The 25,535-nt window shown below is 50.9% G+C and overlaps 1 protein-coding gene across 1 annotated transcript in view; it reads left to right on the top strand.

The window, feature by feature from the left end:
* Positions 1 to 4,014: 4,014 nt before the first annotated feature.
* The window catches only part of CCDC183 (coiled-coil domain containing 183), a 29,850-nt gene continuing 8,329 nt past the window's right edge, over positions 4,015 to 25,535 (top strand). The window contains exons 1-10 of the mRNA XM_050926541.1: positions 4,015 to 4,084; positions 4,542 to 4,663; positions 6,092 to 6,169; positions 7,461 to 7,628; positions 8,619 to 8,723; positions 19,381 to 19,503; positions 20,102 to 20,230; positions 21,742 to 21,802; positions 23,427 to 23,527; positions 24,662 to 24,822. Coding sequence (XP_050782498.1) covers positions 4,015 to 4,084; positions 4,542 to 4,663; positions 6,092 to 6,169; positions 7,461 to 7,628; positions 8,619 to 8,723; positions 19,381 to 19,503; positions 20,102 to 20,230; positions 21,742 to 21,802; positions 23,427 to 23,527; positions 24,662 to 24,822 — 1,118 coding nt within the window. The remainder of the gene's footprint in view (positions 4,085 to 4,541; positions 4,664 to 6,091; positions 6,170 to 7,460; positions 7,629 to 8,618; positions 8,724 to 19,380; positions 19,504 to 20,101; positions 20,231 to 21,741; positions 21,803 to 23,426; positions 23,528 to 24,661; positions 24,823 to 25,535) is intronic.

Below are 25,535 nucleotides of genomic sequence, written 5' to 3'. Positions count from 1 at the left end.
GAGATCCCTGTGTAACTCTTCGCAGTCTGCTTTGGACCTATCTTGAGTAATTTAGTATCATCTGCAAATTTTGCCACTTCACTGTTTACCCATTTTTCCAGATACTTTATGAATATGTTAAACAGCATGGGTCCTAGTACAAACCCTTGGGAGACCCTGCTATTTACTTCTCCCCATTCTGAACACTGACCATTTATTCCTACCCTTATTTCCTATCTTTTAACCAGTTACTGATCCAGCAGAGGACTTTCCCTCTTACCCCTTGAGTGCTTACTTTGCTTAAGGGCCTCTGGTGAGAGACCTTGTCAAAGTCTTTCTGAAAGTCCAAATACACTATATCCACTTGGTCACCCTTGTCTACATGCCTATTGACCCTCTCAGAGAATTCTAATAAATCGGTGAGGCATGATTTCCCTTTACAGAAGCCATGTTAACTCTTCCCCAACAAACCGTGTTCATTTATGTGTCCTAGAATTCTGTTCTTCTCTATAGCTTCAGCCAATTGCCTAGGACTGAAGTTAGGCTACCGGCCTGTCATTGCCATAAATGCAAAGTGCTCCACTTAGGAAGGAACAATCAGTTTCACACATACAGAATGGGAAGAGACTGTCTAGGAAGGAGTATGGCAGAAAGAGATCTAGGGGTCATAGTGGACCACAAGCTTAATATGAGTCAACAGTGTGATACTGTTGCAAAAAAAGCAAACGTGATTCTGGGATGCATTAACTGGTGTGTTGTAAACAAGACACGAGAAGTCATTCTTCCACTTTACTCTGAGCTGGTTAGGCCTCAACTGGAGTATTGTGTCCAGTTCTGGGCACCGCATTTCAAGAAAGATGTGGAGGAATTGGAGAGGGTCCAGAGAAGAGCAACAAGAATGATTAAAGGTCTTGAGAACATGACCTATGAAGGAAGGCTGAAGGAATTGGGTTTGTTTAGTTTGGAAAAGAGAAGACTGAGAGGGGACATGATAGCAGTTTTCAGGTATCTAAAAGGGTGTCATCAGGAGGAGGGAGAAAACTTGTTCACCTTAGCCTCCAATGATAGAACAAGAAGCAATGGGCTTAAACTGCAGCAAGGGAGATTTAGGTTGGACATTAGGAAAAAGTTCCTAACTGTCAGGGTAGTTAAACACTGGAATAGATTGCCTAGGGAAGTTGTGGAATCTCCATCTCTGGAGATATTTAAGAGTAGGTTAGATAAATGTCTATCAGGGATGGTCTAGACAGTATTTGGTCCTGCCATGAGGGCAGGGGACTGGACTCGATGACCTCTCGAGGTCCCTTCCAGTCCTAGAGTCTATGAGTCTATGAGTCTATGCTCACCTCAGGCAGGTGGTGCTGAGACAGCAGAAACTGCTGAGGGGCATACAGAGAAAGAGCCGGGAGTGCTGGGCCTGGTGCAGGACCTGAGGCCTGAACCAAACGTAGCAAAAGCCAGGTTGTGAGCCAGCCAGGCCCTATCATAAAGCTTTAGTCCTCTCAATATTGAGTGAGAGTCCTGGGCTTCGGTAACCTTTTGCAAGAAAATCCAGTATGGACTGAAGATCATTCTCAGTGTGCATGAGGATGACATAGTCTTCAGCATATTGAAGATCAGTAATGGATGCTCTTGTTAGACCAGCAATAGAGATCTCCCTAAGGGATGGGGAGCAGGCAGATACTGGACACAGTATTGGTATATAATACTCTAAATGTTCTTTATTGATTACAAAACAAATCTTATTCACACCCCAAACATACTGTGCCAGAGTACAAAGGTCAGAATGGTCTGAATGGCCAGTCAAGGTTCCTTCTGTCAGGATAAGATCATAAGATATGGGGAGCTGGCGAAAACCACATCTATATCCACTTGGGACTCTGGATCAATAAACGACCCTGATTTGCAGAAATCATAGGCACCATTTATAGTCCATTTCATTGCCTTTGTTTACTAGGATTCTTTGCCTTTGTTTACTAGGCCTTCTACTCATACAATTCCAAAGAGACAATCCTGGGTGGGCTGCCATGATCCCAGGTGTGCCATTTCCTCTATTTCTTATACAATTTTATATCAGTCCAGCTGGTGTTATATCCTTTTCTGATTATTTTCTGTATTTTTCTCAGAACAAAAGATTGTTTTTGTACAAAGAGTTCTAATAGTCCTGGACCTTAAGTCCTCACTTCAGTTGCTAACTTGCAATGCACATATTCATGTCAAGCACGCGTCATTCATACTAGGCCTCAATGAATAACATAACATATTACATGGATATATGAATCACAATGTAGATAGATAGATAGATAGGGTGTATGAGGATAGATAGATAGATAGATAGATAGATAGATATCCCAACACCCTGAAGACTTTAGACTTCAAGTGAAGACAGTCTCACTCAATATTGAGAAGACTGAAGTGCTCTATCAACCTGCTTCAGGCCTGCACATGCCCCACCACAAATCACCATTAAGGGTCAGACTTTGGAGACAGTTGAGCACTTTTGCTACCTCTGTGGCCAACTTTCTCAAAATGCAAAAATCAAGAGTGAGATCCAGCAAAGGATTCAGTGCGCAAGTGCTTCCTTTGGGAAATTGCTCCGATGCATTTTCACGGACCATGACCTATGGCAGGACACCAGGACCCAGGTTTATAAGACAATTGTTGTTCCTACGCTCCTCTACGGATGCGAAACCTGGGTGACCATTCAACAGCACCGCAAGAGTCTGGAGAGGTATCACCAACGATGCCTCTGGAAGGTCCTTCACATCAAATGGCAAGATCACCACACTAACGCCAGCATCCTTCACTGAAGCCAATGTCACCAGCATTGAAGCAATGATCCTGAAGCACCAAATTTGCTGGGCTGGACATTGTGTGCGGATGCCAGGCTCTCGCCTCCCAACACACGTCCTCTATCTCAGCTCACCTGTGGTGGTCAGAGGAAACACTACAAAGACACACTGAAAGCCTATCTTAAGAAAACTGATGTGGACATCACAATCTGAGAAGAGCAAGCCACCAACTGACCCCAGTGGCGCCATATCCTCCATCAGGCAGTGGCCCGCTTTGCAGAGAAGCACCTTGCCCTCGAAGCTGAAAAGAGAGAAGACGAAGGAAAAAGAAAGAACTTTCTCCTAGCAGGCCACTGGCCTCCCACAAAATGTCTGTACCTACTTCAGGTGGATTTGCAGTTCCAGGATCAGACTCCTGAGTCATCTCAGGACCCATATACAAATCTGTGGTACAGATCATCCTCGAATCGAGGGATTGCTAATCATCATAAAGCAGATGCTTGCTTAGAAGTTCACTGTCCTGCATATGAACTTGGCAAAGGCATAGCTAGCATTGCTGAAACACAGGCACTCCCAGGAAGTTCTAGGTCCTGCGTATTCATGTAAACACATTCCTGAAGGAAAACTCAGGTCCACCCCAGCACAGAGGTGCAATATAAGCACAATCCTGGGAGCTGGCACAGGAACACATGACCCCAAGTAAGACAAGGGTGGGAGGACAGGCTGATGGATGAACTTGTTGGTATTGATGTATGGAAGGAGAAGTCGCTGGAGGGGCACCTGGGTCCAGCTGAGGGGGCTGCAGAAAGTCCTGCTGCTGTTTGAGCTGGCCTATTGTCGTAGGCATACATGTGCTAGTGTACCTGTAACCAGGGAGCCAGGGTGCTAGGACCATGCTTGGTCGACAAGAAACCTGGCCAAGGGCCTTTGCCACCGAACCAAGTTTGTGGTCTTTGTAGGTAGTGCTATCAAGGTTTTCTGGGCCAGCTACCTGTGCAGGGCTGGGACAGAACATGGAGAGAACCCACATGCACCCAACTGCCACCACTGAGAACCCAGCGATGCATGACTGAGTCACAAAGATCCTCCTGATGTCACAGTACAAGGACAATAGAAAAGCTGATTCCAAAGGCTGATCTCTCTCCTGCTCAGCAGCTGGTGGGAGGAGAGGGCTATAAGTGTCTCTGGGTGGGGACCCAAAGTCTGAGTGACTGTGACAGGATACTCTCCGTCTTCTGCCACCATGAAGTTCCAGAGGAAGAGGGATATCAAGCAGCAGATCCGGGAGCTGCGTGCCATCATCTCTCTGCAAGGTGATGCCCTCTCTCTTGGCTGGGCTGACAGGCTGGAGTGAAAAGCTCCCTGAGCCCCCTGAGCTGCCGGGACCCAGGAGCCAAGTGCAATCCTAGGCGGCAGGGCTGATGACATTGTAGCCGGGTTTGCAGCAGGTTTCAGAGAGGGCTCAGATGAGATGGGGAGAAGGAAACCCCACTGATACTGGTGGGCTGGGAGAGGGGAGTGGGCATGGAGGTCTAGTGACCAACTACCCGCAACGATGTTCCCATAGGATTATCATATCCAGAAGGGGTGGGGGGTAAATGTGGAGCCAGGTCCTCCGCTGGTCACCTCAGTGACATGCCATGGGCACCAATGGTGTGACGGTGAGTTCCACCCACTCGCAGCAGAGCATGCAGTGCCAGGCCTGCCTTGTCAGAGGGGAGGGGAGGGACCTGGTCCTGCCCTTTGACTGAAATCCCAGTTTACCTCTAGAACAAGGGAAGAAGCTTTTTGCACATTCGACAGAGGAGAAGCTCACTCAGAACAAAGGGCTCATCAGCTTCCTGCGTGGGAATGTGCACGACGAGATGTGCACCTTGAGCGTGGCTCAGAAGGTACCCGCGCCCCCGCTGCGGCATTGCTCTGCTAGCGCCTGGCTCTGCCCTCACACCAAGGAGCAAGCTTGCTAACCCTAACCTGGAGAGCCACCAGGGTGTGCACAATCCCTGAGCCCCAGCACCCACAACCATGCCCAGCTGAGGATCTCCAATGCTGGGCAGGTCTGAGGGGATTCACCTGCCGCCCCCAGGGCCAGTAGGAGACCCCGGGAAATACCATTCAGTACTGGTACAGCTGCCTGGATACCTTCTGCCCCCTTGGTCCCTGTTCTCCTGCCCCACAGCCCAGCTTTTCAGCCCTAGGGCCCCCTGCCCATCCCAGCCTGCCTCTCTGCTCTCCATCACCCCAAACCCTGCTCCCAGCCTTGGGCATCTCTCCCCTGGACTCCCTCAGCTGCCTCACTCCCCAGCCACGGCTGCTATTAACCCCCATTCTGCCTAGGTCACTCACTTCCCCGGCTCCGAGCACTGCCTCCCACTGGGCCCCCCAGCAGAGGCAGGCTGCTCCTCCCAGGAAGGCCCAGCCCAGCTTTCCTCCCTCCTCGCCCCCTTTGGATCCTTCTCCCTGTCACCCTTGTGCTGCTTTCCAGGCCCCCTGCCCCCATGCTGACCTCCCCCAGCAGTGCCCCTTGTGTGCTCCCAGGGTCTGAGCTTCTCCCACTGGCTCTGCAGTTCAGTGTGGGGCAGGGCTGTTTCCTCCTGGACCAGAGGCCCTGAGTGCTGAGAGCACCCACCGCTAGTCAGCCCCCCTGCAAGGCAGGTTCTAGATGGCTCAGGAAGGGAAGCCAAAAATGGAGGCCCGCAAAATGTGTAGACACCTTCAGGGCCGGTTTTAGGAAGTGCGGGGCCCAATTCGAAGAGTTTCGATGGGGCCCCGGCAGGGATGACATTAAAAAAAAACGTAAAAAACCATGGGGGGCTTACTCACTGGGCGGTGCTCTGAGTCTTCGGCGGCGGGTCCTTCACTTGCTCTGGGTCTTCGGTGGCACTGAAAGACCCGCCACCAACGTGCCACTGAAGACCCGGAGCGAGTGAAGGACCCGCCGCCGAAATGCCACCGAAGACCCAGAGCGCTGCCAGGTGAGTAAAAATTAAAAAGGTGCCTCTAGCCAGGGAAGAGATTCTTGGCCACTTGCCCCCCACTCTGGGCGGCCCTGCCACTGGGCATGAGGCCCTCTTAGCCGTGGGGCCCGATTCGGGGGAATTGGTGGAATTGGCCTAAAGCCAGCCCTGGACACCTTCGCCTCACCCTGCCTTGCTTTCAGCCATCGGCAGATGAGGATGCTCCGGTAGCTGGGGAAGGGGAGCAGGTCAGCCCTTGGCTGGGAATAATGCACTAACAATTACTGTGTGCAGATGCACTCACAGATTAGTAGTAGTAGAACTTTGATCCCAAGTTTCTCTCTGCTCCTCTCCTGCCCACAGTACGACCAGGTAACGATTTCCCAGGCATGCTGGGATCAAAAGCACTTGAAGATGCATTTAGCCAGGAGCACCGTGGAGGTAATTGGCAAAGCAGACACCCAATCTCTGGCATTTACTGCCCAACGACAGAGCAGAGAAAATGGGGGTAGGAGGGAGGGGGAGCTGGAGGAGGCTCTAAAGGAAATTGCCCCTCTTGGTGATACGTTGGCAAACCTCTGCTCCTCTGCTCCGGGGCTCTGTACTGTAGTGAGCTGGGGAGTGTGTGTGTCTGTGTGTGTCTGTGCGTGCACATGCATGTGTGTCCCGCCACCCTGTGCTGGATGGAATCAGAACTGCTCGGCTGTGTGCCATGGACCCTATACTGCTAACAGTTACTGGAGATTCTCCTCTAGCTCAGCTGGCAGGGCCTTTGTTTCTGGAGCAGGAGGGTCTGTGCTGTTGTTACAGAGAAGAGCTAATGGTGGCAGTGTGCAGCAGAGACCTCAGAGAAGGTTCACGTGGCTCCCTCCTGTTACAACGTGTTCCTGCCAGTCACACCAGCTACTAGCAGGTCACAGGCTCCTCGCTCGGAAGTGCTGCCCGGGGCTGTCCTCACCCTAGCCAGGGACCTTCCCTTCCTGCTGGATTCAGGACATGCCAGAGGGCAGCATGGGAGCAGCAGGGGCTACAGCATCAGCTCAGCTGCCCCTCGCTGCTTCCAGCCCCGTGGCCCTGTTGTCCTTTGGCAGAAGCAGCACCAGGGAAAGGAGGGGGGCTCTGGAGGCACAGGAATGTGCTACTGATGTCCAGGCTTTCCTGGGATTAGAGCTGCAGACTCTTTTATTGATTGTACGGGGCAGGGGTAGCTCAGTGGTTTGAGCGTTGGCCTGCTAAACGCAGCGCTGTGAGTTCAGCCCTTGAGGGGGCCATTTAGGGATCTCAGGCAAAAATCTGTCTGGGGATTGGTCCTGCTTTGAGCAGGGGGTTGGACTAGAAACCTCCTGAGATTCTATGACTTTCAGACCCAGATCTGCATTCTGCAAAGAGCCCCTGCATGGTGTGTCAGCACAGCTTGCATGGACTCCAGTGACAGGTCCCACTCTTTACACTGGGCCAAACCCACAGCCCAGATCTTCCGGCCTGCACCCCACAGGACTCCAGCTTGAGGTTCTGTCTGACATCTATCTTAGGGCTTGTCCTGCTGCCTGTCACTGTGGTATCTGGGCATCTGCCATGCATAATCAGCTGCTATCCTGGCCATCACCTCTTCCCTGGGGGTCTCTGCCTTTGGGCTGGCTGAGGGTGAGGTGGTTCAGAAGCTCACTTGGGGCAGAACCCTCTGCAGGCTGCTTGTGGGTGAGCCCACCCAGTGCCACTGTGTCTCTTTCAGGCCGCCAGAGAGAAGCTGCAAAACTCCATCTTTAACAGGATGAACGTGCACAATGTGCTGCTGTACGAGGTGAAGAGGCGGGGCGGGATGCTGGAGGGGCTGCAGAGGAAGCTGCAACACCTGGCAGACGTGGAAGGAGCAGACAGACAGGGCCAGATACAGCTGCAGGTGACAAGGGCTCAGCTCTAGCGGAAGACTGTGCATGCCAGAAATCTGTGGCCATAGCAATGGGCCAGGTCCTGGGAAGGGCTGAGAACTTGCTGGTGCAACTGACTTCAGCTGGACCTGCAGGGGCCTGGGTATCTCTGGAACCAGCCCAAGATGTGGCTTGTTTTGGATGAGGGTTAGCTCTGGACAGTCCCCATGTCCTCCCCAGTTTGCATGGGCACTCACACCATGCATGTGCATACTTGGCCCATACATGCACCTGTGTGGTCACTTGCACTTCTGCACCCTGAAGGCCCAGATCACAGGAACCTTGTTCCAGCTGGATGAGGAACCCCCTGAGGAGTCCATCTTCAATTCTAGTTCATCCAGAGAGGTGGCCACAAGGTGATCCCAGACTTTCCCTGCCAGCAGAGACTGACCCCACTCCTTCCACTGCATCCCTAGTACCCAAAGATCTGCAGCGGAAGAGAACCTGGGCCCAGTACAAACCAAACTGCTAAAGCTACTGGGCAGGCGCAGCAAAGAAAGCAGATGAGAGGCAGGTCTGAAACCCTGAAACCCCATTTCCTGGGCTCATGGACCCAGGAGTTCCCAGGCTGGCTGCCCTGCTCTGCACACTAGCAGCACATGGCCTTCCCGCCACCACCCCTAGCTGGAATCCATTATCAGCATCCCTCCCGTCCCCTGTACCCGCTAGAAGAAAGGAGCTCACACAGTCAGTGGCCTGTCATGGGGCCTTCAAATCCATGTCTAAGGGCAATAGAACTTGGAAGAATCCCATCCTACCTGGAGAGTCCCGGGCCTGTGTCAAAAAAAGATTTTAAATTAATATAAGGCTACTGGAGCACCAAACCAATTCGCCCTCCCCATTCCTGAGGGCTCAGGAGCCCGAGCCAGCCAGCCCCAGGGCTCTGAGTCGGCCCATCCGGTCCCCAGGAGCATTCTCATGTCCCAGGCAGCCCAGTGACACAAGAGCCTTCTCTGTTGCAGGTGATTCGTCAGCTGGAGAATAACATAGAGAAAATGCTGATGAAAATCAGAACTGGTGAAAAGATTTATTACCTGTATCTGAAGATGGTGGATTTCCTGAAGGATGTGAGTCTCCTCCCCACAAACAGGAGTAGATAAAGGACCATGGAGTAGATAAAGGAGCAGTTCCAGGCATTGGCCAGAGGGGATCACTCAAGGCAACCCCTTGTCCATCTGGAAATAGGGTGCCAGGTGCATTGTTAACAGAAGCCGATTGCACTAATGATCGTGTTGTGCTGGGTCTGCTTTGGGGTTAGAGATAAACCAGTCACAGTGTTCAGCTGTAAACTGCAACTTCCCCACAGACTCCTGGGTGTTTGGATCCAGAGTCTTGGCTCAAGCCAGTCTCTGCCTGGAATCATCTCACTCAGCAGGGCTGGCTCCAGGGTTTTTGTCACCCCAAGCAGCAAAAAAAACCCCAAAAAACCCCGCAATCACGATCTGCAGCTCTAACGCCGCTGCTTCAGTCTTTGGCAGCTATTCAGCGGCTGGTCCTTCCCTCCGAGAGGGACCGAGGGACCCGCCGCCGAAGTGCCACCGAAGACCTGGACATGCTGCTTCCTCACCATTGGCCACCCCAAGCAGCTGCTTGCTGGGCTGGTGCCTGGAGCTGGCCCTGTCATTGAGACACAGCCTTATCCCTGGGAGCTGGCTCTGGGATTTACAGGCTCAGATATGTGAGATGGCTTCCCTTTCCAAGCCCCACTCTGGCCCTCTTTGGAGGGTTGCCACCTTTCCAATGGCTAGTAACCAGATACGCAAGGCCCCGCCTCCAGCCCTGCCTCTTCCCCCCAAGGCCCTGCCCCTCTGCGCTCCCGCCCCTGTGCGCCATGTGCCTCCACAAGCCACATGAGGTGGTGGCAGCAGCTGCTGCAATGCTGCCTCCTTCCTTCCACTTAGGGTGCCACCTTTTTCACTGATCAAAAATATCAGACATCAGGGGCTGTCAAATGGCAACCAAACACACAAGCTGAAACCCGGATTGTCTAGGTGAAAACTGGAGGGGCGGCAAGCCCATCTCTTTGGAGAAATCCTTACATGTCTCCACAGTAGGGCGCAAGCTGAGGCTGCCAGAACAATACAGTAACATGATTGGAGTGTGTTTGGAAAAGCCACAGTCCTGCTGATGTGTTTTCCTTCTGGACTGAGAGCATTAGAATTGGGGAACATCGTGAAGTCAGCAGATCATAATAGGCTCATCTTGGGAAAGACATTTTTGGTCTAAAAGGCAATCAGACATTCATGTCCTGGGAAGCCACCGATACTGAATGTTGGTGTAAACATTGTCTTGTTAAAAAAATCCAAACAATGCACGTTACCAGTCCATGTTGATAAGTGCAGACATCTCTTGAAATTCAGTGTGCTGAGAACAGTCCATGCAGTGGTGTAGAGAGAAGTCTGCAGTGTGCAGTTCATTCAGTGATGCAGTAAGGAATCTGCAGTGTGAAGTCAATGCACTGCTGTGGAGAGGAATCTGCAGTGTGCAGTTCATGCAGTGCTCAGTGAGGAATCTGCAGTGTGCAGTTCATGCAGTGCTCAGTGAGGAGTCTGTAATGTGCAGTTCATGCACTGCTCAGAGAGGAATCTGCAGTGTGAAGTCAATGCAGTGATGTGAAGAGGAATCTGCAGTGTGCAGTTCATGCAGTGCTCCATGAGGAATCTGCAGTGTGAAGTCCTTGCAGTGATGTGAAGAGGAATCTGTAGCACAGTGGTTCTCAAACTTTTTTTTGTGGTCCACTTGAACGTTGCTGAGGGTCTTGGTGGACTAAATGATCTTTCCAAGTGTTGTTTGTACTGTTTGCTAACTATATATATATATAACCCCCCTTAATAATTAACTTTTTTTGTTCTACAAATAAAAGCACACAACTCATATTTTAATATCAGTACTGTTGTCCTACCTTACCAATGCAATGGATGTGCCCTCTCTCCCCCGCCGCAGCAGCCCCTGAGCTGGGGCTGGGGAGGAGGGGGGGTCTCTCCCTCTCTCCCCCACCACAGCAGCTCCTGATCTGGGGCTAGGGAGGAGGGGGGTCTCTCCCCAGCCACAGCGGCCGCAGAACTGGGGCTGTCTCTCCTCTGCAGCCGCAGCCCTGAAGCTGGAGAAAGTCGCCTCTTTCTCTGGCCACTGCAGAACTGCACATCCCATATTCCTCCCACCCCCTCTTCTCACCCCACTGTCCCCTCACCTCCAGGGCTGGCTCCAGGCACCAGCTCAGCAAGCAGGTGCTTAGGGTGGTCAAGGGTAAGAGGTGGCACGTCAGGCTCTTCGGCGGCAATTCAGCGGTGGGTCCCTTGGTCCCTCTTGGAGGGAAGGACCTGCTGCTGAAGTGCCGCTGAAGAAGAAAGTGGCACTGTGGAGCTGACGCTGATCGCAATTGCGGCTTTTTTTTTTTCTCCGCTTGGGGCAGCAAAAACCCTGGAGCCGGCCCTGCTCCCCTCTCTTCCCACCAAGGCCACGCCTCAGCTTACATGTCCATCTTCTCCAGGGTCCAGGCACCTGATTAGTGGAGACACACCTGCAAGGTTCCACTGATTAGGAGGGTGGCCCTTCATTCTGGCATGTGCGTCCGTCCAGGCGCACACCTTGCAGGGAACTCCACCTGAATGGAGCTCGTCCATGGACCAAACACACTCTGCTGTAGTGTATGTTATTACAAAGCCTGGGCTGGGCAATGCTGCAGTGAGAAAGCCAGGGGCTGTTGAGGGTGTGATTTGCAGTCGGGCATTGAGAAACCAGAAGCAGATGGTGTACAGCATGGCGTGGGGTAACGCTTCAAGGAGAAAATAACAGAACATGCTGTATGGAGCTGTTTGGAAAACACAGCTGTATTTTGAAGCTCCAGAGTCTCAGCTCCAGTTCTGCACCATCTGCAGGGGTAGAGACAGTTTATTTATTTGGAGGGGGAAGGGAAGTGGGTTAGAATGAAAAAATAATCAAATAACAGCAGCAGATTCTCATTCTGCCATGATGTAACTATTGTAGTAGACGCAGCCCATTGATAACTGTCTGTTCACTTGAGTCCAGGGGAGACTCTGAGGGTTGCTTCATGTCCCTTGGTATTAGCTGGCTCTTGGTCACCAGGGATGGGGAAGGTTTCTCCTGTGCCAGGCTCTGGCTCCTTTCTTCCCTGGCTGGGAAATGGCTTAGCAAGCAGGGCCTCTTCTTCTTGTGAGGGGGAATTCTGAGTGCCTGGGTGAGACTCCCATCTGTGCTTCTCCCCCTCTTCCTGCAGCTCTCTTCTCTCTCCTTCAGCTCACAAGGACTTTGGAATCCAGATGCTCTCTCATGAAGGAGACCTGAGATAGGTCCATCCAGTGGCCATTCTTCTGGGGCTGGCTCCCAGAGCCACTTGACTGGCTCTTCTCTTTTTCCTGCCCTGTGCTGAGTTGCATGTGCTCTTTTCACAAAGGGATAGGGGAGGTCAGGCTAGATGTCTAAGCGCTAGGATCCTTCGCCTGTCCTTGTGCAGCCTCCGGCCCAGTTCCATCATGCCTGGGGGGCAAAGGGCTCCAGCTGCCCTTTTCTTGTCAGAGTTTGCAAGGACCATGTAAAGAGAACAGAAAAGTGGCTTCCCAGTGTAAGACAGCCCCCTACTAAGGGCAGAGGAGTGGGGGAGCAGTGTTGGGCCAAGAAGGCCTTGGTCTCTCAGCTGTTGGGCATGGAGCCCTGGCAGTCTGGTGGGAGGGAGGGAGTGGGGAGCATGCATGGAGGAAAGACTGGCTGCACAATGGCAGACAGCAATGGATCGGGGAAGGTCGGGGACTGGGAGTCAGTCTCACCTGGGATCCCCTTCCTGTGACTAAGAGGGGACACCTGGACTTTATGGGTGAGTGGAAAGCACCCCCACCCCCCCACACACACCTCAACTGAAGCTAGGGTGACCAGATGTCCTGATGTTATAGGGACAGTGCTGATATTTGGTGCTTATTTTTATATGGGCTTCTATTACCCCCAACCCTCATCCTGATTTTTCACACTTGCTGTCTGGTCACCCTAACTGAAGCCCTCAACTAGTAAGACTGTTTAGACATAAGGCTGGAGTCATGCCCCAAATTGAAGGGAAACGGAAGGTAGGAAGTGGCCCAGGGGAGACTGAGCTGATGTGGCAGCCAGAAGGGACTGAGTCACCCCTTGCCTCTCTCTCCTTGGGCCTGGGGCTGGACCTAGGGAACAGGGAGGGGCTGGGTCCTCCTGTGCTTCCATTTCTCTTCCCCTGGCCTCCTGGGTGGCAGGTGACAAACTGTGGGTTGGCTGCTGGGCCCCCCAAGTGCCTGGAAGAGCTGCCTCCAGGCTCGGAGAGGCTGCCTGAAGACTGACCACTGAGTGAAGCCTGCTACATGTAAGCGGGGGAATGGTCCTGCTAGCATGGGGAACTTTCCTGGCTTATACACGACCCTGGTGAAATGGGCTAGTGAAAGGATCTGAGTCCTTGCTCCCAATCCCTTTACCCAGAGGCTGCCTGACCTTGAGGGCTCCCCTTCCACATTTCTGTGTGGCAGAGTCCTAGGCTGATGCTAGGATTCCTGGGGAGCTTGACCCCCCCATCTTGTCATGGTCACTTAGGGCAGGGGTTAGGGTGTCCCCACTCTGGGATGCTCTCTCTGCTCTGGATGCTTCAGTGACCCAATGATCATTCCATACAGTTCAAACAAATACAATTTATTAAACAGCAACTAAGTAAAAAAATCAGGAAAAAATGGGAAAAGTGAAAGGAAAACCCATCACCCTGCTCTGTGGCCTGGGGACATCACAATCAGCATCTCTGGAACATCAAGGCAGTTCACAGTCTGTCCCTCACACGGCCAAGGCCCCTGCCCAGGCCCTGGCTGTGCTTCAGGGACCCTGCGGGTCCAACACTTGCTCTGGTGGTGGCCGCACATCCTCAGGCAGTAGGTGGCAGAACCCCTCTTCCCAGCATCATCCCCCCCCCTACTCGTGGGGGTTACAATCGCTCTCAGCTGGTCTGCAAGGCCTCTTGGTGAGGGCGTCTCCCTGCACTTGGCCTCCTGCCCAGGGTCCCCCATCACTCTGCTACTCTGCCTCCAATGCAGCTTCCTGGGCTGCTTCTCTGGCCCTGGTTGCTGCAGCTCTGCTCCCAGCACAGGTCTGCTCTCTGGGCTGCTTCTGTGGCTCTGCTCCCAGCACTGACCTGCTCCCTAGGGTGCTCCTTACCTGAGGAGGTTGTGAAGGCTAGGACTATAACAGCGTTTAAAAGAGAACTGGATAAATTCATGGAGGTTAAGTCCATAAAAGGCTATTAGCCAGGATGGGTAAGGAATGGTGTCCCTAGCCTCTGTTTGTCAGAGGATGGAGATGGATAGCAAGAGAGTGATCACTTGATCATTGCCTGTTAGGTTTGCTCCCTCTGGGGCACCTGGCATTGGCCACTGTCAGTAGACAGATACTGGGCTAGATGGACCTTTGGTCTGACCCGGTACGGCCGTTCTTATGTTCTTATGTGCTTCTCTGGTTCTCTCTGGCTGGCCCAGTCCTGCTTCCCAGCTCAGCTCAGGCTCCTGCTCTCTCCTTAGCTCAGCCCCACTGTCTGACCCAGAATACAGGACCCCGCTGGTCTCCTGACTCCCTCATTAGCCTGTCCTCCCTGTCAATCAGGCTGACCTGGAGCATTGGCCTCTCCCCATTGCTCCTAGGGACTGTCAGTCTTAGGGTCCTGATCTCCATCGACTTGTCCCTTTTCCTTTTGGTACTGGGAGGTAGCTAACCAAAAAAACCCAGGAGTTTTAGTAAGGGGGCCAACAGTCCCCTTATATTCAGTAACCAACAGCTCAGTTGTAGGCTGTTCCCTTTCTTCCTTCTGCCTCCTTCTAGACGGATCTCTAAAGTACACAGTGACTCTGAAACCAAGAGGCCAGCTAAATGTTTCAATTTACCCGGAGAGATTGTGTGTGTATGTTTCAATTCTGCAATCCTTTGTCATTCTCACTAAGTGAGCAGTGACTGCATGAAATACAGAAACAAAGTGAATATTTTCAAGGCTGAAATGAAATAACTTAAAACAGTAGGAAACAACGCTTCCAATTAACGAGTGGATCAGTCCCTGCTGGTTATAAAACTAAGCTGTCTCTATCGTCTGTAACAGAAACCAAATGCCCGTTAGCATTTCTGAGACACCTTGTCAGCCACGACATAAAAGTCTTTCCCTGCAGAACCCTTTGGGGAAAAAGGCTGTTCTCTCTGTTCATCCTGGTTTCTTGGTTTTCAGTGGCTCAGTGGTTGATGTTCTTCAAAAGACCCCTGAGAATGTCGGGATCATGCTAAGTTCTCAGTACTCTCAGAAGAAAGAATAAAGCAGGAAGATTCTAATGGAAATACTCAGTCGTACATGATATCTTGCCGGACAGGGACTTGCACTGGAGGACCATTATACTGAACAGGCTGAAAATGGGCCTTACCTGGAGAGTTCAGTTGCAGTTGTATTCAGCTGCTTTGCTTGCAGACTGAATTTCAAAGGGGCTGAAAAAGAGTCAAGACAAATTCCCAAGCCAAGTTATTCAAAATGAGATAATGGACATGGTGGCTCTTAAAGTGGGGAGGGAGATTTCTGAGAGGGTTTCTGGGCAGTGGTATACAGTGGTGATGGATGAAACAACAGAGTTCTCCAACAAAGAGCAAGTGGTTTTTATGCCTACAATACGTGGGTGATGAGCCAACTGTGCATGAAGAGTTCATTGGATTGTACAATGTGGCCTCCACATTGACAGAGGTAATGGTATCACTTATTACAGGTACTATTGTTCCTAAATCTGAGGATCAACAAATGTCATGGACAATGCTGTGATGGTGCCATTAATATGGCAGATTATATCAGGTGCAGCAACCAGATTGCAACAGGAGGAATCACGAGCATGTCAGGATGCTATTAAAAATAACACTTGCTGCAATTTCAGGAGTAACTGCACCTATATTCCCCCTTGAGGGCATGCACTTAAAGTTTCAGGCTTCCAGCCATCATCTGTCTCTGGGCAGGGGCCTTTGTCCCACTCCCTTCTGCTTGAGGGGTGGGGGTTTCATGCTGCACAGCTCCCTGCCTTACACTGTGATATCCCCAGCAAGCCAGTCTGCCTGCAGGTCAGTGCTTGTGCTTTGCTTTGTCTCTGAAGGTGATGACCAGCGTATTGCCAACACTTACAAGCTATAACCCAGTTCTTGCTAGGCAAGCACCTTTATTCTTGAGGTAAAAGCATCACAGAGAAAACGTATAAAAACAATAAACAGGTGTAAACACCCACTAAACATACCAGGAATCACCCTCAGTCTTATGGGGCCAAGGTCAAGGCCCTCCCGACCCTTCAGCAGGACCGGGGCCCCTTGGACAAAAATTCACATCCATTTGCGGGATTGGAGAGAAGGCCCTGGATTAGTTCAAGCTCATCCTTTTACACTGAAAGCCATTTCTTTGTTTTCTAATCTGTGGGAAACCCAGTTTGAGCCAGTATGTGCAAACCACCCCGGGGTGATGCTTCTCTGGGGCTGTTTCCAATCCCCAGGAGTAACCACCCCCTCTGTTTTTAGTTCCTGGAGGTGCTGTGGTAACCCTCCCCGAAGAATAACACAACCATATAGAAACCATTCATACGTTTAATACAATGGTCCCCAAAGCTACTGCATGGGGTTGCAATGTCTGTTACAATCCTATCCTGCAAGATACTCTTGGAACCATTTAGGAAATTACAGAATGAAGTAAAAAACTCACCCAAACAAGATGCTGTACTTCAGGACATAAAATATGAAGTGTTCAGTACACCACCAAACATATATGTCCTCTGTCCAGCAATGGACTCTGTGCAGAAGCATTTGAGATCTACCTTTCACTGTGGGCAACTTGAGAGGTTGCAAAGGATGCAATGAAAGATCCTGAAATTAGAGCTCAGAATTTAAATGGAAAAGTTAAACTTCCTCTTGGTATCTGTGACGTTCTGTACCTCAGGGGAACCCCCATGTTCATCCTTGTAAAATAATTGTGTGGTATCCAGTGCAAATTTTGTCATGTCAGGTGTCTTCAGAAGGCTCACGATGTACTGAGCATTGTTGTTATAGTCATTGTTACAGTAATGTTATAGGCTGTAATTCCATGTATATAGTTATGAGGCTGAAAATGTGTCTTCAAGTCTTAAAATAAGCCCAGGCAAAAACTCTCCAAGAGCAGAGAGGCAGTTCACACCTCATCAGGGCAGGTATAGGACAAACCCAGCCCAGCCTCACAGGAACAAAGGACACTGGCCTAGGCAGCAATAAAAGAATCTTTTGGACTTCAAGTGAGTCACCTCCTTCCTTTGGCCAGTTTGGGACTGTGATAAGGTAATGCTCACCTGACTCTCAAGGGGAGGAGGCAAAGCCAAGAGGGAAGAAAGACCATGACAAAAGGGAGAGACATTTGCCATGCTTGCTCTCTCTTCCACCTACATCTACAGACACTACACCAAGCAACTGAAGTACTCATCAAAGGGGAGAGCCTGGCTGAAGAGCAACCAGCCAGCCTGTGCTGAGAAGCATCTAAGTTTGTAAGGGCATCGGAAGTGTTAAGATCAGTTTAGAATGCGTTTTGCTTTTATTTCATTTGAGCAAATCTGACTTGTTTTGCTTTGACTTATAGTCACTTAAAATCTATCTTTACAGTTAATTAATCTGTTTGTTTGTTCTACCTGAAGCAGCGCATTTGGTTTGAAGTGTGTCAGAGACTCCGCCTGGGATAAGAAGCCTGGGGCATATCAATTTGTTTGTTAAACTGACGAGCTCTATAAGCTTGCAGCATCCAGGGGGCATAACTGGACCCTGCAAGACAGAGGTTCCTAGAGTTGTGTCTGGGATTGGAGATATTGGCTAGTGTCATTCAGTTGCAAGTAGCTGGGAGCAGCTTACATGCTACAGCAGGGGCAGGCAACCTATGGCACGCGTTCTGAAGGCGGCACACCAGCTGATTTTCAGTTGCACTCACACTGCCAGAGTCTTGGCCATCGGTCCGGGGGGCTCTGCATTTTAATTTAATTTTAAATGAAGCATCTTAAACATTTTAAAAACCTTATTTGCTTTACATACAACAATAGTTTAGTTATATATTATAGACTTATAGAAAGAGACCTTCTAAAAAGGTTAAAATGTATGACCGGCCCGCGAAACCTTAAATTAGAGTGAATAAATGAAGACTCGGCGCAGCACTTCTGAAAGGTTGACGACCCCTGTGCTAGAGGCTGTGTGTGAACAGCCCAGGAGTGGGGGTTCTCACAGCAGAGCAGGGTAAGGCTGGCTCCCAGAGTCAAGGATTGGAGTGACCTAGCACATCACCAGTCCAGACAATACCAGAGAAACGTCACAGTATTGAACTAGGTTGAGAAGTCCTAAAAACAGTAGACAATGTGTCATATTCTGCAAGGGTCAGACCTTTCAGCAATAGAAGGTCAATCTCTTATGAAAATGACACTGAATTCACTTCATTCCGTCCAATCGGATGAAAACTACAACTTACTCTGGGAGCAAATCTACAGAGAAGTTTGAAATAGAAGATAGAAAGCATGAGCTTCCAAGAAAGAGAAAAGATCCTAAGGAAATGCAAATAGCAACAGGTGAACTCAGCTACCCAAATACAGAATAGGAATTTGGTAAGTACATCTACTTCAAAGTAATTTATTTTACAATGTCTAGTGTTCAATCAAGATTTGAACAGAGAGGCTACAAATTATTAAAAATAATACACTCATAACAACACAAAATGTAACAGGAATGTGATTTCAAGATGTGCTACCGGTGTATGGTTCCAATTTCAACCATGATCAACTGGTTACTCTGCCTCATCTATTTCAAGCCAGCTGTCAGCTTACAGAAAGATCAGTGAAAGCTGTTCATAAATATCTCAGCTTGCTCTGCCAAACCAAACATTGGCTCTTTTCCAAAGTGGTGAAGCTGATATACCTGATTTTGATGGAACAGCAACCAATAGTGAAGTGAAGGCTGTTTCTGCACTCTTCAGTGTATTAAACCATGGCTTTGATCCACAATGGGACAATCATAGCTCAGCTGGTATGTGATTTTTTACTTGTACACAAGGACAAAGCTGATAACTTACAGATGTTGCAGAAGAATTCATTGCAAGCAACGCAGGGCAAAGATAATTGTTTGCAACTTTTTCACATTTGTAAATTGTTCTTTTTATTCCTGTTTTATGTTTTTGTGAGCAGTTTTGTGCCATGACTAAATTTGTGAGCTAAATGAGCTCTGGTTCCAAACTCTGTGCCTCCTTGATTTATTAACGTAAGCCCTAAATTCTGGGGAGCTAAAAGCACCTCAAGCCCCTATTCTCTACACCCATGACATGAGTGGTACTAGGTGAAATATGATCTGGCCAGTTGGGAATTTCTTTGGAGCTGGCTCTGCCCCACCAACATAGGGGCTGTGTCAGGAGAGAGAGGAGATGTAATGGGAGTGGGGGGAGGCAGAATTGGATAGGGTAGACTTTGCTCCCCTACAGTTGTTCTTAGTTGGCCTACGGTCCCTTAGCATCCAATGCCCCATCCCCGTACCCATATTGTGCAGGAGACAATCTGGCCCAGGATTTTTGCCTTTGAGTTCCTTGTTGATTCCAGAGGTGGTTCCCACATTCTCCATTATGCTGAATCTCACTGAGGAGGATGGGGGCACAGGGTTGTACTGCACCAGCATGTCCTATAGGTGGTAAGAATTGCTGTCTGTGTCTCTGTGCCCTAGGAATTAACCCAGCTCCCTTTGCAGCTGAACGTCCTTCAGCACATGGTAGAAGTCTACCAGGTGGAGCTGAAGGGTATGAGACTGATGGCTGTGGATGCCACCGAAGCAACAGAAGCAGCCAAGGTGAGAACTCTGCTTGGGAATCAGGTGCTGGGTATGTCGGGAGAGGTCCTGGTTCAAGGGCTGCAGCATCTGTTGCATGCAGTGACCTTTCCAGGGATGACTTAGGCCCCTTCTCTGGTTAATTTTCTTGCCATAAAGAACAGAACTGGGGATCCCAGTGCCCACCAGGCTCCTCCTGCCCCTACAGCCATCCCACTCCTGGGTGCTGGGGACAGCTTGCTGAAAGCACTAGATATGAAATACCCAGACAGGTTCAAACCCTGGCTGCTCCAGCATCCCAGGCAGTTTATTTTGTGGAGAGTCCTTTGGAAAAGACCTTAAAAGCTGAGGCCCTGCCTGCTCTGCACAGGCACTAAAGATCCCAGGGAACATTTCATATGATGTAGGGGCTTGCCAAGGCATCCTTGGCCAAAATTACCCCCCTTCCCCGCACCCCGCTGTGCAGTGCGCTATGGGCCAGTTGTCTTCCACGCTCTGCCCCAGAGGTGGCTGCATTGCTGCAGTGCTGTGGGGATGCAGCTTGTGCAGTACTTTGACATGGAAGGGCTTTACTGATGTCATGATTGTTATTCCCTTCCCTGGCTGTGCCATGCTCCAGATGGACATGACCAATATGGAAACTGAGTTCATTGCAGAGAGAAGGTTCAGGGAGAATTCCCTAAACTTCCAAAAGAAGCAGATTGACAGGATCCGGGTCAAGGATGCGAGCGAGCGGCACAGGAGAGTGGTGAGTCCACGTGAGCTCTGGGCGCAGAAAGGCGAGTGAGCTCACCCTGTGTGCCTGGCTTGAGGATGGTGAATGGGAAGTTCGCTCCAGCAGGGGAATGTTGACAGCCTTCTCGACGCTGACAGCCCCTAGCACAGGATGCTTTGAGGGTGAGCTGCAGCTGCCCAGTGATCATCAGCTCCTGTGGCTTGACTTATGGAACCCAATGTGAAGTGCAGCCCTGGGCTGGGGTCTCCTTGGCTCCCAGAAGCTAAGCACAGCCAGTGCTTTGGTGGGAGAGGGATATCCATGAGCAGCAGTGTGGGTGATGGAGCCCTTGCTCTGACTCCAGCTGCTGCAGATGGACCTGTCCTAGGCGATTCTCTCCTTTAAGTCAGCAGGGCCACTGCTGGAAATGTCTCTTTGGATGAGCCAGAAACAGAAGGCCTGGCTCTTGGTTACAGTCATTCTTTGCCCCCATCACTCTTTCCAGCCATGGGTCTTCAAACAGAAAGAATGAAGCCTCTCAACCTTCTGTGAGGTAGATCAGTACCATTATCCCCACTTTACAGATGTGGAAACTGAGGTACAGAGCAGGGCAGTGACTTCTGCCAGGTCACAAAATGAGCCTGTGGCAGAGCTGGGACTAGGACCCAGGAGTCCTAGCGCTGTACTATAACTGCAGGACCATCCTCTTCCTCATACAAGAAATGAGTTGTTATCCCCAGTGCCAGCCAGGCCCCAGCTTGGGTAATGCCATTCACCTACTTAAGGATCCCTCCCTTCAGAGTCACTTGGAGAAATTGTCCTTCTCTCCCTAGCCAGAGAGCAGTAGGAGGTCGCTGGTACAGGATGGGTGCTATATCCCACCCCAAAGGTGGCCACATGGTATCATTGGCTCAATGAGTGATGGCCACATGTGCTGGGCCTGATCCCTGTGTCATGGCTGACACCTTGGCAGAGTGGGTGTGAAACACAACTGTGGTGTTTTACAGTTTCTCCTCCCTGGAGTCAGCGACAATGCAAGGTACACGGCCCGGGGCCTCAGGCCAGGAGGCGTCAGTGGACTTACTCTGGAGTTACACTGGTGGATGCGAGATCAGAGGGGAAGGATTGTCCAGTGGTTCAGGTGCTGACCTAGGACTTGTAAGACCTTCATTCACCTGCCTGCTCCTCCACAGATGCCCTGGGTGACCTTAGGCAAGTCCCTGGGCCTCAGCTCCCCATTTGTACAATGGGGCTAATACAACTACACTGCTGTACAGGATAAAGACATTAGAGATTGGGAGGCAGCCAGACCCGGCAGTGATGGGGGCCAGATAAGCACCTAATCTAGCCAGAACCTGGCCCCCGTGTATAAAGTGCTTTGGGATCCCCCGGTTGAGAGAAGCTCCATATCCGGATCACTACTGGGGACCCGACCTCTTGGGTTGGCTCTGCCCTGGGGCTAGTTTGGCTTGGCATGGGCCAGGTGCCTCATTTCCTCCCATGCTTTTCTATGACTCATTGGGTTGCTTCTAATTCCCTTGCAGCAGGCCAGGCGAGGCCTCAATGTGGATTTCCCAGCGCTGATATCGCATGAGTCGCTGAAAGGTGAGCGTGCATTTCGGCCAGGCCCACTACTGGAAGCTTCTTATACTGTGCACATGCTGATGGAGAGGAGGGACTGGAGCCCAGTACCCTGAAGGTTAGAGTTCGTAACGCCAGGAGCTGCTCCAGGGTGCAGCGTTCATAACGCCGGGAGCTGCTCCAGGGTGCAGCGTTCATAACGCCTGGAGCTGCTCCAGGGTGCAGTGTTCGTAACTCCAGGAGCTGCTCCAGGGAGCAGCGTTCATAATGCCGGGAGCTGCTCCAGGGTGTAGCATTTGTAACTCTGGGAGCTGCTCAAGGGTGCAGCGTTTGTAATGCCAAGAGCTGCTCCAGGGTGCAGGATTTGTAACTCCAGAAGCTGCTCCAGGTTGTAGCGTTCGTAACTCCAGGCGCTGCTCCAGGGTGCAGCATTCGTAATGCCGGGAGCTGCTCCAGGGTGCAGCGTTCGTAACTCCGTGAGCTGCTCCAAGGTGTAGCCTGCTGAAGGCTCAGGCAGCATCCCAAGTCCACTGAAAATAGGTGATGGCCACGGCCTGAGGCAGGGTATCAGGCGGTGGGGTATGAATATCCAGCTTGGAGATGGACAATCCTGGTTTCTGGGAGTGGCTATTTCTCTTCTCCCTGGGGTCTTTTCCCAGAGGACACACTCAATGAGTATTCATCACCGGCAGCTCTTGGTGGGAGACGTCTGCTCCCATGCGACCTCATCCTGCTCTTGTTGAGGTCAATGGGGACAGCACTGACCCCAAGCCTGGGTAAAATTCAGCCCAACCCAAGGCTCCCTGCACCACTTAAGCCTCTTGGTGGGGCACCACTGTGTAAGCAGTGTTATGTTCATGGAACACACAGAGAGAAGTTAAATAAAAAACATAAATATTCTTGTTAGAAGTTGTAACCTCAAACAACTTTTTTCTTAGATTCCAGAACAATAACACACAAGAACAAACACCAGAGAGAGACAAAGCAGGCTGTTCCCTACAACAGAGAGACGCAACTTACTCCACCTCACTCTAGGCTGGCTGGCTGCAGACTGGTCGCTCAAGGGCCAGATTGCACACTTCCCTTGCACAGAGCCTCCTTAGCCTAGCTAGCCTGCAGGCAGAACCAGGAAACCCTGTACAAATTTAATAGTGATACTCGGTCCTTTTGACACGGTTGTCAATACAACTCGGGGAGCAGCCTCTGGGCCCCTGCATACAAGGAAGGGTTTTTCTTCTTTGGCCCTGCATGGGAATGGACAGAAGGACCTGGCTTAAGGGTGGCATTAATGTGGGAGACAGACCTTGCTAGGAGCAGGGCATGATTAGCTAATGAGAGCCTGTCTTTTATTCAAATGCTTAACCTAGTGTTTCATTGGTCAAGTGGGTTGTCCCTGGCCATGTTGCTGTAGATTTCTGGGAGGTTTTAGGGAATCTCTCTCTAGTTCTTATCTGAACTCAGTTGTTATTTTATACCTTGCCCATAGACTCTTCATTCCTGCTGCTCCAACCCCTGGCCGTCATTCTGATGTCATTCCGTGAACCCCCTGCATGCCTGCTCTGTTCCACCCCCTTCTCTGGCCACCAAGCCTGCCCCAGACTGGGGGATATAACTGGTCTTCTCTCTGCTGTTTCCTCCCTACGCCTAGGTGCAAAGCTGGAGGCCTCCAAAGCCCAGATTGAGCATCAGGCCCAAGTGACGTCTGAGGTAGACAAGATAAAGTGTGCAGTGCAATGCTCACACCTCTGGGTAAGACACTCTGGGCTATATGGCTTGGGCGCTTTGCTTCAAGGGAGGTAATGCCAGATTGTCAGCCCAGGAAGCTGAAAGCTCCTGTCCTGTGTGGACATAGGTGCTGGAACTAGGGGTGCAGGGTTTGCTGCTGCACCCCCTGGCTTGAAGCAGTTTCCATCATATACAGGGTTTACCATTTGGTTCAATGGGTCTCAGCATCTCCACTCTACAAATTGTTCCAGCACCCCGGGGTGTGGATAGCTTCCCCCATGCCATGCCCATGTCCTTGTCCTGTCCTGTCCACCAGGCCAGGGATCAGCTAAGAGCATGGATGTGCCTTTGCTAAGGAGATGTAATATTCATACCAGGGTGACTATACTTATGCCCGTGTTGACTCTCTGAAGTGTCTAGGGAGTGGTATCCCCAGAAGCCTTAGCACACTCACCAAGAGCTGAGTGCTTGTCTCTCTCAACAGCCCTGACTGCTGAGAGCATCCTGGCGACTCTCTGAGGGCATCCTGTGTGCTGGGAGCTGCTGTCTGAGCCTGCTTCTGCCTTGGCACAATGTGGCTGGACAGTGTGCTGCTCCTTTCCTTCTCCGTTTGCTCCAGCTTACCAGAGCAGTTTGATTTTCAGAGCTAAGGAAGCAGCAGACACTGTGTCATGAGGGGACGAGATCCTTGGGACATGCGCCAAGGGAAAAGAGGCATCAGAGAGTCAGATCCGAGCTCCTGACTCAGCTCTGAATTGGAACTGTTGCCTGATTAAGGATTGAGGAGTAAGTCCAGTGCTCAGGATCTGGCCCACTGATGCCAGGCTCCAGTAGGCAGGGATGGCCTTAGACAAGGGCTAAGAAGCTACCTGCAACATCTAAGGGGCTTTGCTGGGGTCTAATGTGGGACCCCAAGGCCACAGCCTGTTGCTGTGCTGCTCCTACTGAGAAGTCCCTCCAATGAGCCCCCAAAATAGTGATAATATCCCTGTAACTGGGCAGTGCTGATCTCACATACTCCAGGGTGTGGTCCGCATGGCTGGTTGTGGCTGGTGTAAGCTCCCCGCACTCCGAAAGTGGAGCTGGGATCTCATAGGTCCTGTATTCTTCCTGGTCTGATGCATTTTGTTTTGATGCCTCCTCCTCTCTCCTGGCCAGGACATCGCAGGGAGGTTCCTGGCCCAGCAGAAGACTGGGGAGAACCTGCAACAGCAGACAGTGGAGTGTGAGCAGAAACGTGAGGAGCTGGAGGCCAAGCTGAAGGAGCTGGAACTGGAACGTGCTGAGCTGAAATTCCACCAGACCCCAAGCTCCATAAGGTACATATTTACCCCTGCACATTGGGTCTTCATCCCTGCTCCTGGGTCTTCACCCTGATGACTTAGCTTCTGACAGGACGCATGTTGCAATTCAGGCTCATAGAGTGCATTTTCTACCATGGTTGGTGCCAGCCCCATATCTACTGGTGCTCTGGGTGTAAGGATGGGATTTGATGTCCTCTAAATACTCACAGCCTGCTCCCTTCCCCCCACCAATGCATTTGGTCCTCTGCATTTCTGCAGGGCCCATCTTAAATTCCACTGGAATCCTATGCACTGTTTGCAGCAGTGCTTCAAAAGAGATGACATGGCATCTGGGGCAAAGGATTCTGGTATATGTCTGAGACCCACAAGTGCTACTGCACAGAGCTGTGCAGAACCAAGGTCCCTTTTGGAGGGAGCAGGGCATTCTCAGTAGCAGGTCTTCACTTCCAGAATTTGCCCCTCCTGGAAACACATGGAAGCCAGGCCTTGTAATATGCACTTCACAGCCCAGGCTGCCACCAGCAGTAGGCTCCAGAATCCCAGGCAAGGGGCCCACTGGTTAGATTTCCTCCATGCCTACCCTTTAACGTTGCTGTGGTGCAGGATTTGTGGCGTGTGTACTCCTGTACAGTGTCTGATAGTGCTTACCTAAGCCATGTAAAGAGCATCCAGATGCTGTGTGGATGGGGCTCCATAAGTATAATCCGAATGAATAACAGCCTCCCTTG

This window comes from Gopherus flavomarginatus, chromosome 17, assembly GCF_025201925.1.
Source record: "Gopherus flavomarginatus isolate rGopFla2 chromosome 17, rGopFla2.mat.asm, whole genome shotgun sequence".
Lineage (NCBI taxonomy): Eukaryota > Metazoa > Chordata > Testudines > Testudinidae > Gopherus > Gopherus flavomarginatus.
This window is presented reverse-complemented; position numbering and strand designations above follow the sequence as displayed.